Below are 16,231 nucleotides of genomic sequence, written 5' to 3' on the forward strand. Positions count from 1 at the left end.
TGACCACTCACAACGGCAAGACAAACATTCATACGCACGTCTGAGGACAATTAAGTCTTGAATATGGATGGGTTTTTTTTGTTTTTTTTAATGTGGGAGGAACCCGGAGTAGCCTGTCGAATGTAAAGAACACACACACACACACAGGTGTTGGTTCTCCTTACCAGAGTTCTCATCCACACGTTCCTCCACTGTGTGCTCCTTCTGGTGCACCCATTCGCTGTTGCACTTGAAGTAGATCTGCGTGGCGGGCGTGGCCTTACAGTACAGGTTGACGGGCTTGTTCTTGACGATGTAGGCCTCCTCTGGCTCCATCAGGAACACGGGCAGCGGTTCGGGCGGGTCCGAGGGGAAGGTTTCCGGTAGCTCACTGAGACCGATGAAATCGTCGTCCACTAGAGGGAAAAGGAAGAGATTAGAGAGTCTGAAGCTCAGCAAGTATATAAAAATATAAAGCTTCAAAATCATGAAAAAGCAAGCCTCGCTCTCTGCTCTCAAACGTCGCTGGGGTGTCCGCTGAATGCGGGGAAAAAAATGGATGGATGCTACTTTGTCACGCAACTCTGATTCGTACTGGTAATGTTCGAACCACTTAAAGCCTTGGGTGTCTGGAATATATCCCGCCGGGTGACACTTGCAACCAGCTTGCGAGCTAACAAGCCTCCAGGGGTCCCCTTGGGCAGTTGAGGGGGAGTGGGCTCGTCCGTAGCGTAACCCACTCACTTGGGAATAAGGTCTTAAATAACGACACACAGTTGTTGTATAAATTGAGGCATCCCAGGAAGATGTTGAATCAGAGTGTGGGCTTAGCTAGCTAGCTAGCTAACTGTACTCTTTCGTGCTAGAGATGATATAATGGGGGAGGGATGACTCATGGCAGACACATCACCGGTAAAGTTGTGTGGATTTCACCACATTTCAGAGTTCAGAGGTAGACTCAGATGAACTGATGTTCCAAGCTGTCGCCCGGTTTCGGTTTTGCTCTCCCTCCTCCGTGCTTTTTGTCTCACTGGCTCGCACACGCATACACACTCACCGAAGATCTAATGACCTGAGGCTGCTGGCCCACTTTGCGCCATTCCTCCAATACTTCTGCAGTCGACAGATACGCTTCCCTGTAATTACAACTCCCTTTCATCTTTGTGTCTTGAATCGCACACGCCGCTGCCGCAAATGCAAGCGAACACTCGCAGCCGCGGCAAGCACCACAACCATGGGCGGGCGAGCACAGGGAACTTCTCCTTTGAAGAGGAGGAGGAAGCCTATCCCCCCCCCCCCCCACCACCTTCCCCCGTTTGTCACCTCCAGAACTGTTCTTATTCCTACCATTAATCCGGTAAGGCATCAATAACTCAAGAGAAAGAGATGGAATGCAGACCAAACCCACGTGTCCGCAAGAGCTTGGATTGTTTTGATAGGGCCTGAATGCTCAACTTTATCTGTTTTTACTTGATCACTGTCGAGAAGGACTGAAAAAACCTAAAAATTGGAGTGTATCAGTGCATCAGTAATTCGTCCGTGCTCTTGTGTCCCCCCCCCCCCTCCCCACTGTCCTTGTCCTGTGCGGACACGCTGGAGCCTTGATGTCTGACAGAGGTTGCCTCCTGGTTGCCTTTGCGGCGCTGAATAATCTCTCTCGCGGCCACATATCTCCCTGTGATGTCTCTCTAATGTTATCTCTGCCTCCATACCTGCCACGGCCCCCACCCGAGATGATGGCTGGGAAATGAAAAGTCGAGTGAGGCGAGGGGGCGGTTGCGGGGGGGCGGGGTGGCGTGACCGAGGCCATCCTCACTGATGGGTGTGAGGGGAAGGCGGGGGGGGGGGGGGGGGGGGGTCTTGTTTACTTTGCTGTTAACCTGTGGTGAATCGCAACCTGAGGTGACCTATGAGCATCCGATAGCAGTTTATTCACTCGTTTTGTTTTGCCTTTCTGGCCTTGCTCTGTTTGGAGGGGGGCGGTCCTGTTTTATGCAAATGAGCCACTGCCAATCCAACCCTCCTCCAGGGCGGACCCAATTCAGAATACGCCTCCCGTTAAAAGGAGGGGCCAAGTTGATTCCTTCGTCAGCGATTCATCGAATCACTTCATCGCCGTTAAAAGTCAAGGTACCGCCGTTAAAAGGCGGACAACCATTCGCGCATTCACTGGCTGGCGAATGAACCGATGACTCGCCCTCAAATTCCACTTCACATTCAACCCGACGCAACCTGTGACCATTTCGGCCGAGTGATTTGTTCACACGTTCTCAAGTTTCATCTGTTCCTTTCGCTTTGTCTTTTCACCTGACAACTCCGCAAAAGCCCTACCGGGCCCCGGCTGGCCCCTCGGTCCTCAGTCCGCCCACGTGCTCAATGAGGGGACCCGGACCCAGAAAAGAGGCGAGAGCCGCAGCTGACGGAAACTCATTCCAGATTGTGTTAGCCGTCTTTCACCTGCTATTGCCATTATCTCCCCATCTCTCTCAGTCTCTTCTCTCTCTCTCCCTCCCTCTCTCGCTCGCTCCTGGCGCCTTTGCTGTGTCGAGCTGCGAAGCGGCAGAGATCTGAGCCGACCATGAAAGCGCGCACACGCTCGTGGAAGGGGTAAGCGCCAGACTTGCCCACAGATATTCTAATTAATCAACTTCCTCGCTGACAGAATTTTTACGGCGGACATGAATGGAAGTGGTATGAGGGGGGGTGTGGGGGGTGGGGCAAAAAAACCCCAAAAAGCAAACACCTGATCCTTATCAACACTCATTTACCTTGCCCCCTCTCCGAACTGCATCAAGCTCAGGCATTTATCCGTAATGCAAAGAGAGCTCATAAGACGGTGCTTGCTGGAAAGCCAAGAGACAAGCAATCAAACGGATGCTGATGCGAATCCGAGTAAATACTGGACGGTAAGTGCGTGGCTACTTTACAGTAAGCGGGTGAGCCGGCGGATATTTTGCTGCTCCGCCGGGCGTTATAGTCTGGTGAGGGCAGCAAACAGTCAAATCCAAAGTCGTCTGGAAATCGCTGATTCTAAGACATTATTTGACTTCAACATTTAAGTCGTACATTTTTTTTCCCCCTTATTTGATTGCTATGTCATTAAAAGTGTTTTACAAAAATCTGCCATGAACCTAGTACCCGGAGTACATGCTAAGCCCAAAGACGGTTGCTCTTAAATCAAGTGTACTTGCGCAACCACCACCGAACTGTGCCCTAGACTGCTTGGAACCGTAAACTTTGGATTGTCTCATTTGGTCCAAGTTTGATTCTGTTTTCCTCAAAATGAAACACACCAAACGATAAAGTTGTCTTGATTAGGGGTACGGTTCCCAATCGAGTTCTGTCTTGAAATTTGTCACGCACAGACCCGAATTCTTGCTTGTGTGTGTCGTTTTTGTAAACATAATACACAGATGAAACGAATACCACTTGGAAGCATCAATAAGGCATTTCAAAGTCATTTCCTTCTATTCGGCCCCATTTGTTTCACAAGTCTGTTCTGTCTGATTAAAATGCAATATGGGTCCCTGTATTAAAGATTTGTAATTATGTGGCTTGATTTTAATCTCCACGCTGCTAAATTGTCTTTATATTCAGGCTTTAAAATTTTAATGAAACGTGTCCTCGCAGCACTTGTTTTATTTATTTTTTTCATTCCAATTGTATTATGCTTCATAATTAGGGTGAGTTTTGCTAATTCCCACTGGAAGTCATATTAGGGAATTATTTAGGAGGCAAAGGGAATATTTGTTAAAATGGATAATCAAGGCTGGAAGGTTGTCATTTTTGAAGATGGGAGCGATTAATAACACGCCGCCCCTAAATGAGTTTGTCCTCCTGCCTTGTTACCGAAAGAACAAGGCAGAATGCAGAATTAAAGTGAGCCCGGTTCGCCACGTGGGAGTGGACAAGAGCTTTGGGAGCTCGTCTTGGCATTGGCGGCGAGTTGTTGCCTTCCCGAGCGGCAGGAGTGTAGCGCTATTAAAAGGATGACAGCGTGGACGCAGGCGAATCAAAGCCAAACGCTGGCTCCCAACATTGGCATCATTACATATTAAAGCGCGCTCTCGGGCAGGGGAGATGTGAGGCGCGGGGAAGACGAGAGACTCGCACAGTGAGATTTAGCTTGAGCCTAAAAAGGAACAGAAACATGTCAAAACGACACGAGCAAAAAGGATCGTTATGGCAGTGTTATGACTCTTTAGGCAACGTATATTATTTGGAACACAAATGATTGAGCAACGCGTGCAGTAGACATACGATCACAATAAGCACCGGCGTATATTCTTTATCCTCTGCGACGAACAGCTAATATTGCTGCAGCTTTCTGAGAAGTTGCGTCGGTCTCCATGGCCCGTTAAGACATCCGGGCTCCAATAACGTCATCGTCCATTATGCACTTTTTAAGACCCAAAACATGTTGGCTTGACTGACGGCAACAGAGCTTCTTCGTTTTTCATGAAACGTGCCAATTTAAAAAGAAAAAAAAATGAAGAGGTGTGTTTTGCGAGTGGCGAATTAAAAAAACAAAAAAGAACAAGGTTTCGAGGCTGCCACAAGATCGTTAGTTAGCACGACGGTCACTCGTGCAAATCACGATTCCAGAAGCATTCAAATGAGTGCATAAAAGTACACGAGTGGAAAACTGATTGACATTCATTTCATTTGCTGCAGTCTAATGAGACCCGAGAGAAGAGTCGCTTTTGCTTTGAGTAGAATAATACGCAATGTTGATTGACACCGCAAGCACTGTTTTCCATATAACAATATGTTTATAACGTCGCCTGTGGTTTGAGGTGAACGGCATCATACTGACAGCTGCTACATAACAGGCAAAATATGAAAGTATTCACGTCTTTTTTTTTTAATATTCAACTAGATACTGCTCCGTAGGAAATCATATCGAATCGTGTGTCCCCCTTCAAGAGAGGACGTGAAAAAAAAAAAAACGACTGAGATAATGTGGTCGCACGAACATACACCCCCCCCCCCACCCCGAACCGAGGATGTGGCCATGTTCAGAACAATACCGATCACATTCAATCGCATGTTAAAAGGGAGTTGGCGCGCATTTGTCCGAATTTGAAGTGCCTCCGATTAACCGCATATAAAGTTCGGCTGCTTTAGTACGCTTTCCCTGACATTTCTGTCATTGGGTATCAGTCAGGAGAAGATTCCAAACCAATTTCCAAGGCATTTACTCTATCAAGGATTGTGTCTGTTTTTCATGCATACAGTATATACAGGCACACATGTACATACTGTACATATACGTGCAAGCGCATAATGAAAACATAAACATACTAATATCAATAGCCATACTTTGTAAAAAAAAAAAAAATCTTACTATAATCATCCCCAAACATGACATGAATTCAATGTTTGCCTTCCAAGAGTGCTCCCCAGTATATACCAAACATGCACTTTACATCATAACTCCAATTTGGCTCGATTTCCCATCTTGCATCCTGTAGGGTGAGATATTTGTGGAGGTGTTTTTCACAGATCGTATATATTCTATTGTGTGTGTGCGCGTGTGTGTGTGAGAGAGTATCTTGTGATAAGAGAGTCTGAATGTCGGGACTGTGACACCCCCGTGCCAGATAAGGTCTCCATATATCCCGTGTGTCCTCAAGCAGATTTATTGTGCCGAGGAAGAGTAGGGAGGGAGCGGCGCTGACATGAATTTACCGTCATAGTTTTGGACTACAGTGAAATTCATGGTTCAAAAATTACCGTCACTTCTTTTACGGTGCTATTTGCTGGAGGGGGGGGGGGGATACATTGGTGACTTTTTGGGGGGCTTTCTGTAACACCTTAAAATCACAGAAGATGAATGGTGGTAAAAGAAAACAGAGCAACCGGCCGGATGGTTAAGTCGACAACAGGGGGGGCTTTACTTGCCAATGTTTTGATATGCGGTGATGGAGAAGAGCGCGAGGTGCTTTACAGCTGAGTGGTCAAGCAGAATAACAAACCACTCACCTGTCATGTCAAGCGAAGCGGCATAAATCGACCGTCAATCAACGCTGACTATAAATTGGCCGAGAGCACACCTCCCCATTATATTGAGTGAACATAAATCAATGCTAACGACGTCGCGCGCGTCGATGCTTGTTAGTCTCGGATTAAGTAAAGGCCCGCTCATCCTCCGCGAGAGCCGATCGATAAGTATTGCCATTGTCTTTAACACCGAGCTCCACGAGAAGAAGGTAAATAAGCAGCGGGCTTACTTCCACTCTAACGTCTGTTTGCGGCCGAGTGCTTCATATCCGCAAATGTGTGTACGCGCGTTTATCTGCGGGGCCGCGGCTAACGGTTGGCTGCGGCGTGGCGATTTATTGATTCCTGTTTAGGGGAGGCCGGCGACCCCATCAGAGCCCCAACCCGCCAGCCCCACTCGCTGTCCTCTCAACCGCTCATATTTCCTCTCCAGGGGGAAGCCCGCCATCTCAAGACAAACAAGAGGACGCTCTTTTGAGTTAGCTGTCAGACGCTTGCGGGGTAAACACGCCAGCCGCTTCACAGACACAAGCGATGACCCAAAAAGGGAGCCAAAGCCTACTCAAGTTGCAACTGAATGTACGTTTAAAAAAACAAAACAAAAAATTCCCGTTGCGGAACCGGATATATATATATTTTTTTTAAAGTGAAAGACTATTTAGCGGATGAATCTAATTTATGTCTTTTCATAAACGACAAAGGCAATTTGGTCTTCAGAGAACCAAACTTTTTTTCATAAACACCAGGCAACTGAGCTCTTAGTTGTGTTTGACCGTAAGTTGGTTTGCTGCAGTTGTACGGTACTTTAAAAAAAAAAATCTAATAAAATGGGCGTCTAGAGGAGAGAAGCTTGAGGGATCAAACTTTCGAATGGTAGCAAAATGAAGCGTTTTTGCCGTTGCTGGACTGTCATAAAGCGCCAAACGTAGTGTATATTTCCCCTTTCGATACACGCGAGAATACGCAGCCGAGTAATACAAGCAAAGCGAGCGGTAATTAGGACGTCTATGTGGAAAACCATTTGAAAACCACAGCCTCATCTCTGCGGCTTATTTTCAAGTCTCCGAGCGTACCCGCTGCTCCTTGCTCATCCGTCATGGCCGTTGCTCACATGTTGCCTCTGACTGCCGTCCCTGACCTTCACTCCGCCCAGTCTGGCCCGCACTCTGGCGGCGAGCGGCTGGCGCTCGCCAGCTTCACGGCAGGCTTTGGACGATTGACTGGCTGTTCAAGTGGCGTCTCTGTGCCGGGGAGGAGCAAGGTCAGAGCGTCGTGCCAATCTCAGAAGCCGACACTCGGCGCTTTCCGATGCCCTCGAAGCCATAAAAACGGCAAAGACGGCGGCGTGGGAGGGAGTAGTTGCAAATGTGCAATCCAATTTAAAGCAGGGCCAACAGAATGTTCAACGCTCACTTAAAGAAACAGAATTTTCCAAGAATAATGCTTTAGCTACCCTTTTTTTTTCTAAACAGATCAATTAAAAAATTCTTCACCTTTAATTCATTCAACACGCTAAAATAAATGCATCAGTGTCGGTAAAGATATTCATCCATCCATTTTCTAACGCGCTTAACCAGTTTAGGGTCACGAGGAGCTGGAGCCAATCCCAGGAGACTTCCGGCGAAAGACAAACAACACCCTGAACTGGTCTCAAAGAGACAGACAAGCGTTCACTCCACGCGTTCATCCCGTTTACTGAGTGGAGACTGAATCCGTGCCGTCTCCACCTCAAAATAAATACGACGTTTTGAAATGAGTGAATAATCAGGTGTATTAATTGAGATTTCAACATCAGTCAGAATCATTTTTAGGGTGATAATATGACATTTTTTCTGTCACTACCCTCAAATTTCAACAGACATAATGGAGGGGGGCGAGGGCGAATTGTGAAAACAAAAATATGCGTGGCCCCACTCTTCATCCCTCTCGGGGCTTCAACATTTTTGGGGGAACGGAGTATTAATCTTATCTTGCGCTTCCGTTTTGATGCCCTTCTTTCCATCATATTTTTCCACTCGCTCTCCAGCAATTAGGAGCTTTCACTCTCGCATCTCGTTGGAGCCCCCTCCTTGTTCCCTCCCGGATGAAAAGCTATTTTGGTGTGTGATTGGAGAATGATGCCGCTACTTAGCGAGTCACTCCGTCAGTGGAAATGAAGGGACGGGGGGGGGGGGGGGGGGGGGGGGGGAGAAAAATAAAAAAAGGAATGGAAAGGAGGGGGAAAAAAACCTCGTGAGGAGTAGTGGCTCCCCGGGGCGCTGTAGCTGTGATGGGTGAGCTGTCAAACGGCCCATTGTCCAAATTACCCAGCAAGCACCGTGTCACCACCCGGGACTAATTTACGGTACTCTACGAGCGGAGTCGGTAGGAGAACGGAGAAGAGGATGTAGGTGAAGAGGCGGGGGTGGGGGTGAGGTGGGGTGGGGGCGGTGAGGCAATGGTGGCTGGGGGGTACTGTCATGGGCTTCTTACCTAGCAGCCTCCACAGAATGCACTCAAACGCCACAGAATTTATGGAGGAATTGCATTCACTCAATTAACTCCATGCAGGGTTTTGCTATTTGCGACCTTTATGCTCGGTGGCCTCCATGGCAGGTGCCGATACAAATGTGCAATATGTGTCAACGCCGCCCGCTGCCGGTCACACATCCGGAGAAGCTCGGAAGAACGTCACACGTCAACCTCAACCCAGTACTGACCGGTGGGCCGTGGCGGACGAGACACGTCACACTCTCTCAGGCCCCTTCGCCACGCTCTCTGTACTTTGATGCGATGACTGTACTTTGGCTAATTGGCTCGGAACAGCGGGCATCCGCTTTCTGGCACCAGACAAGTAGGCGAATGGAAAACTACCTCCATTTAAAGCAACGTGTCATTATTTTGGTAATAAAGTGTCTGGTACTATGGAGGAAAAACAGCTCCGTCACAGTGACGCTGGTTGGAACGGTGGACCAACTCAGATATTCGCCAGGGTAAGGGCGCTGGCTTCAATAGCCAAAACCATGACTGTTTGACCCAACCTTACATATTTCTATAAAGTTGAACAAACACGAAACTTTTTAAAACTTGATACTATACACGCATCAAATACCTAAAATATTAGTAAAAGCGGTGGAATCCGAAAACATGAAACCAAAAAAATCTTGACATTTTTAATAATCCAAAGAAATATTCGGCAGTGGAGGATACTAGCTCAATGAATTATATCATTTCATTTATTATTTAGATGTGTTGTAGTAATAGAGGCTGGTTTGATACTGACACCGTATTTCCACATACAGATTTTTATAGGAGTGACTAATAAAAAGCTTGAAGTGACACTTCTAAAAACAAGTGGTTAGCTGCATTTTTATTGTGAGGTATTTCAGTATTTTAATATTACCGGTACACTAGGTTAGCGCTAGCTAGCTAGCTAAAGTTGGAGGCTGTATGGTAGATACTAAACTGAAGAAACCCGAACAGATTTTTACAAATTACCTTGATTACTAAATTTACAAAACGTGATTTTGAAAAGTTTGACATCCTCTTGTCAGGAGCTACGAGCATTTTACGGAATTCGTCCACCCAAGAGGGCTGATTCGTCAAGTATAATTTCATTCACCCCAATTTACTGATTTATTTTCTGGGTCAAATGACAACATCAGGCCTGATAAGTCGCTGAACGAAAACCGTACCGAGTGCGCTTCTTTTTCTCCCTGGAGCGAAATCCCTTCTGACACTTGGCTCCACCCTCAGCAGTCATCCTGCTTTTCCTTTGCCGCGTGAGCTCATGCACTTATTTGCCTGCCTTTCCTCCCTGTGCATTAGTCGAGTCACACTTGCCATAGGCTCAGTCGTCAGCTTCTATTTGGTGACATATTAATCATTGCATAATAATATTTACCCCATGTTAAGCACACAGAAGTAACAATTTTCACACGAGGCAACCAAGCTCGAGCTGACAAATGGCTGATACCGCCACTTAAGAGTCCAAATGACAGCCATTCATTCCTTCAACATGCTGGTGAAAAGGAGTGGAACCTCGGTTTACAAACAATATTTTACAAAAATCACAATCAAAACAGAAATGAATCAATTAAATTATTAATAATAATCAAATGAAATAACTGAAATGATGTCCTGTATTTTTTTTAATCTGAAAAACCAACAGGTTAATCTATTTTCAGAATAATAGTTTGCTGCAGCCCTAATGATTTGAGATGCAAGTGTTTTGCTTTACGAGCGTAGTCACGTCACAAATTAAACTCTTATCCCAAGGCCCCACGATATATGGAAGCAGATGGTCGATTTAGTTTTTTTTTTTGATGAAGGCGTTACATCGTGGTTTGACACTTGGACCAGCAGCCTAGTCATACATCACAATAAGCATTTGTTCCACCGCTGCGTCATATTTTTCCCGACATTTAACACGGCCCTTGGTAGACTTTGACGTAATGTGCCAAAACGCAGTGCGGCGCAAGTGCATGGATATGCGTGTGTGTGGGAGTGTGTGTGTGTGTGTGTATGAATGAGTGCGGGGTTTAATCTATCTGAACATGTGGGTGCCTGTGTGTGCTTGTACGGTGCGTGTGTGATGTCTGAATGCATGTGACAAGGCAGATGTAATGCAGATTCATAAATCTTAGCCTCGGGATCAGTAGATGGGGAGAGGGGGCTGATATATGAAAGGACGCACGCACACACATATATATATATATATAGATTACAACCGCAATAGTGCCTAATAAACATGACTATATATCTGGACCTCAGGCTTATGATGCGCATATGCATACACACACACACACAGTCACACTCATGCTTTCACATTCTGTACATTCACAAAGGCACTCACTCACACTCATAATCTCAAAATGCACTCTCAATCTCCAGTGCTCACACACTTTCACAAACTCTCTCATGAGCTCTCACGCACAGAAAGACTCTCACAACCTCTCTCAGTGTCTAGCACGCACAAACACATGCGCTCAGCACACAAACTAAAAGACATTTCCAACCCCCCCCCCCCAAAAATAACCTAAAAAAAAATTCCAAGTCACACACTCTTTTGCGCTACTCTCACATTCGCACAATACCAGACTCTCTCATATCCTCTACAGTTTCTCACACAGGATCTCAAACACTCACACTAATACAAATATTCTCACACAGAGACAGACACACACAACTTAACAAATCAGACACACGCACACGCGCACACACATAGCCTCTCTCTCTCTATCACTTATCCTCTTCCACAAAAAACTCATCAACTCACACATCTCACACTAACACACACACTCTCACCAGTTTGTCTCTCCCACACACAGATACACACACAGAAACTTTCTGTTGATCTCACACTATTTTTCACACCCTCACTAACTCGCACCTCTCACACTCTCATGCACACTAAACACACAATCTCTCTCCCTCTCTCTCTCTCTCTCTCACACACACACACACACACACACCACCAATACAGATATAATAATCACCAAAGTCTATCCGCTTTTCTAGCACTTCATTACGTCGATTTGAGCCCGAACAGCTCCAGTATTGGATGTGAGGCCATAAAGCTGTTAACATCTCAACAGTGTTGCATAATCTCGCCCCCGTTGTCCAACACACTCATTTTCGACTTGCAACGAAGGCAAAATGCTGCAGCGGTCCACAAAACTTTGACCAGCTGATTTGGAGCTTTGATGCCAAGATTCTCCGCAGACGGCTGCGGGGAGAAAAAAAAACAAAAAAACTACAGCTGACGCTTGATATCACATCAGATGGCTTTTTAAATGCTCCGCTAAGCCGGTAATAACTGTTTTGCAGGTTTAATTGCCACCACGCTAGCCCCGAGAGCAGCCTCTAATCAAAAAAATGTCCCCTCCCCACGCCTTTCCCATAAATTATAACAACATTTACACTGCAGTTGATGTCAAATTTATAAAGGGGCTTGGACTTAATTTCAACATTTAATTTACCTAGGTAAGCAGTTGTACACAAAAAGGAGTACAGTGGTCGACATTGAGATGAATGAAAATAAATTCTTCAAATTCTTTTTTTTTTTAAATGAGAAAAAATAGCACGCTACAATGTTGTACGTACAGACATGCAGTAATAAAATAATTAAATAAAATATAAATAATTTAAAGAGTTTTATATCATGATTTCATGCTTCAATGCCCATGGACATTATGCTTCTTCTGGTGTACCTGCCTCGGCCGCCAAGGGTCAGTGTATAGTACAGTACAGTACAGACATGCATGATACAAAAAGAACTTTGACTCAATACAGAGACAGTAAGATGAGGTCATATTTATTTTTCACAGAGGATAACGAATATATGCCGGCAGTTAACGTTACAGTGTCCATCTGTATGTGTTGCTGCGCCATTGTTGGGGAAATGTGTGTTGCGCAAAGGGTTATCAGTATTGCAACATCAAAGCTCGTTTGGTTAGCCCATGGGTTTTGCAATGTGTTTTAGCGGGATGTTCATTAGTTATGTGGTTTGGTTAAATACACAACATGTAATTCTCTTTGTTTTGTCTGTCTGAATGTGCAAAATCGCTGAAAAATGTGCGACGATTCTTTCTAGTACAAGAGACACCAGGAGAAGCCTGAATTCATACTGTGGACCATTTCAGAGTTATCCAGTGGAGGGATGTCATGGAGTACACATTTGTAGTGGATTGTGTATGTATCTGTACATAAGTCCACTGCAAAAAAAAGAAAGTTTAAAAACAAACAGTTCTGAAAGATTAAATGCAAATTTATAGAACTATAAAATTAAGTATAACTACACCCTAGGACTGCATTAAAATGTGAGCTATTGCAGGACCACAGTATTGCCAGAGAGACGGTTATTACAATACTGTATATCCAAGATGGGAAAGAGTGAAAATACATCATACCTGTTAATGTGTTAGAGCCACTTGGGTCGGAAGGAATTGTGTGTGTGCGTGTGTATGTGTGTAAGGGCGTGACTGCATTAGGGAATCACACAGCCAGCTCCACTCACCAGGGGACCACTGTCAGCCTGTGATTTCGCCCGTGTCCCTCCGAGCCAGTGAAATAGGTCAACCACGTAAAATGGTGGGGCAACGAGGAGCAAGTATGGCACCCCCACCCCTCCTCCTCAAGACCAGCCAGGCGCTGAAAGCGATGTCCCCCGCCACCCCCACCACCACCACCACCGGGGATGCGGAGGATGCAGCCACAACACGTCCGCCTTGCAGCCACAACAACCATTTACAGACCGGCTAGCCGGCTCGTGCAATTTTAACACTCATCGGCTGCCAAACTGCATGGCAATAAACAACGCAAAACGCCATTTACAGGCTAACTATAAGCACCAGCATGTTAAAAAAAATACACAAACGGATATTATCAACACAAGTGGAGAAGCAACACATGCAGACAGTTGCTGTAACTGTGCTAACATGCATCTATTCTTTATCCTCTGTGAAGAATGGCTTATTTTACTGCAGCTTACTGAGGAGTGTCTCCAAGGACACGGGCCTGTCTGTTTCAGGTTGGCTCCTGAGCTGAGTCAGGAGCTAATGGGGTTCTCAATAAACAAAACAAAACTCTTATTTGTAGATTTTCACCTATTGCAGGAGGGTCTGGAACCTTCACTTGAATCCGTTTTTTTGAAAAAAAGCTTTCACATAAAATGTGGAAAAAGTGAAACGCAGTGAACACTTGCAATAGATGCACCAACAAAAACAAGTAAGTGTCTTTTTTTCTTTTTGGGGAGGGGGAGTGGGCATCATGTTACCACCACCATCTCCCGTGGCTTTGACCTTTTCTCTCCAGTGGAACAGGACACTGCACGTCTCCATCTCCCTCATGCATTAATGATCCGCGGTAAAGCTGAAGGCACGGGTCTGTCTTTCAGTCCGCAAGGCGACCCACTTCCAAGGACGGAGGGCCCCGTCGCCGACACAGCCGAACCGTAGCGACATTACACCACTGATGTGGGTTGGCCAATGCAAATTACTAGCCACGCCGAAACGGGGAAAAAAAGGATAGATGGACAGATAGTGTCGCAGTCTTAATAAGTGGAAGGCTGACTCTTCTCATCTCGACAGCCAGCATTTCTATGACTCTCCCTGGTGGCAGATATGGAAAGCACAAAAAAAAAAAGGAAAAGAAAAAAAAACTGGGAGATGACGGCGGGTGGACACAAAGCAACTGAAGCCAATTATCTGGCTTATATTGAAGCTCGTGCACATACAGCCAAGACAGGAATGGAGCTGCTTTACAGTGGCCATTTAATAGCATTTGGGGGAAAAAAAAAAAAAAACTCATTTGAACATAAAATGTGACTTATCTAGACGGGCGCATTGTCCTTTTTCATATTTATTCAAGCTTTCTTCGCGAAACCTTGGCAGGACCTCGTAACCTCCAATCTTGCGAAACAGTTTATTTCTTATTTATTGTAATATCTTTTTATAAATTGTGTTTTCATAATGTATTCAATTCTTTTATATCTTGTACAAAGGCCAACTCAGCGTAGAGGCTGTTTTCTCAGCGCTCTTGTGACAAATGCGGAAAACAGCAGGTTTTCTTTTCTTTTTAATGTAGCTGAACAAAATTGTTGACCGTGCCATGTTGTGCTTTGCAAGGTTTGGCTAGGCTAGGCAAGGTTAGTTTAGCAAAGGATGAGTTACACGAGGCTAAACTAAGCAAGGTCGGGTAACATTAGGTTTAATTATGTTAAGTGATCAGGTTAGCACAGGATAAATTAAACTAGATTAAAAATGGCAAGGTTATGGTCGGTAAAGTCAGGCTGGTCAAGGTTTGGTTAGTTTAGCTTATACTCATCCATGATAGGTTAGTCAGGGCAACGTCATGCTAGGTTAGCATAAAATAGTAAAGGATTGACTCGTCCAGGCTAGTTTGTCATTTAATCAGCATCAGAGAATATCTGGGACATCACCTAATCCCCATATTTTATTTGATTTTTTTCAATTTACTGCCTACAAAACGGCATTGGGATGACACCGCCCGTATGATATCGAGTGTTCACTTTCAAATGGGAGACATGCACAAAGTTACAACAGCCATCGTCATCCAATGGCTGGTAATCACTCTTTATTTTGTTTTTTGTTTGTTCATTGTCTCATTCTTCCAAGCATTCGATCCATTCTGACAGACACAGAAACCCCCGTCTGCGGGGGATGAAAAGATCTCTGGCGTGCGCCTCCCAGCCGCCCCATTCCCAAATATTTGACTTTGCCTGTGATCCGCAACCCTCCCAGGCTTCTGTCGCGCTTTTCCGCACCGCTGAACTCTGTTTCCAAAGCAGGTGTTGAAAACAAAACAAGCCGATGAGTAATCCAAAAACAAAATCAAATAGAGGAGAGTGGCTCGGTTCTTGAATTCTTATGATTTAAAAACACCCCTTCCTAAAAAAAAATAAATAAATAAACGATCAACGGCAAATTATACAGCTGGAGGGTTGCATTTGACGTGCCAATTACAAAGCGTCAAATGATGCCGATATAAGTTTGGCTCACTTCAGGGCGATGGTGAGTCCTTGACATGTTCTTCCTCACAACAGAACAAACATTCACGGGAAAATTGGGTTGAGGGATCAAAGTGCATCAAGAAGTGCTCAAAAATTCAAAAGGACATTTTTTTTTTTGGTATCATTGTTGTTTGTCCATTTTACATTTTTGTGGTTGACGGTTTTACTTTGACTATTTGATATTGTTATTTTTGTATTACTGTTGTGTTTGGTACTCTTGTACTATTGCCGTTGGTATTTTTGTATTGTTGTCGGTATTTGGGGGATTATTGTTGTCATTTTTTTTTTGTATTGTTATTTTTTTTATTATTCTTGTTATTTTTGTGCTGTTGTTATTATTTCTGTATTATTACAGCTGTCGGTAATTTTGTAAAATCGTTGCTGTTCTTTTGTATAGAATTTTAGTTTGTATTTATTTGTAATATTCTTCTTCTTCTTCTATTATTATTATTATTATTGTATCTCTATATTTGTTATTTTTTTATTTGGGATGTGGGGACTCGTGTTTTGAGTATTTCACTTTAATCGCTTTTGAAACGTGTGTCGCAGCTCAACAAATTAGGTCACAAATAATCCGGGAACATGAAAGGTTTCTACTTGACACTCCAGAGAAAGAAGCGCTACCGGTGGCATTTACCGTCACTTCGTATTAGTAAACAATTCGTTAAAAGCGTGACAATAAAGCGACCTTGATGTCATTAAGCTTGAAGCAAAAGAATATACCGTGCAATATATATT

General features: G+C 44.7%; 1 protein-coding gene across 2 annotated transcripts in view; it reads right to left on the reverse strand.

The window, feature by feature from the left end:
• The window catches only part of unc5cb (unc-5 netrin receptor Cb), a 111,962-nt gene that overhangs the window by 45,967 nt on the left and 49,764 nt on the right, over nucleotides 1–16,231 (reverse strand). For both annotated transcript variants that reach the window (XM_086134294.1, XM_086134293.1), the window contains exon 2: nucleotides 165–395. In XM_086134294.1, the coding sequence (XP_085990420.1) occupies nucleotides 165–395 (231 nt within the window). The remainder of the gene's footprint in view (nucleotides 1–164; nucleotides 396–16,231) is intronic.

Source organism: Hippocampus guttulatus, chromosome 17 (assembly GCF_054856545.1).
Source record: "Hippocampus guttulatus isolate MCC_2025c chromosome 17, RoL_Hgut_1.0, whole genome shotgun sequence".
NCBI classification, from domain to species: domain Eukaryota; kingdom Metazoa; phylum Chordata; class Actinopteri; order Syngnathiformes; family Syngnathidae; genus Hippocampus; species Hippocampus guttulatus.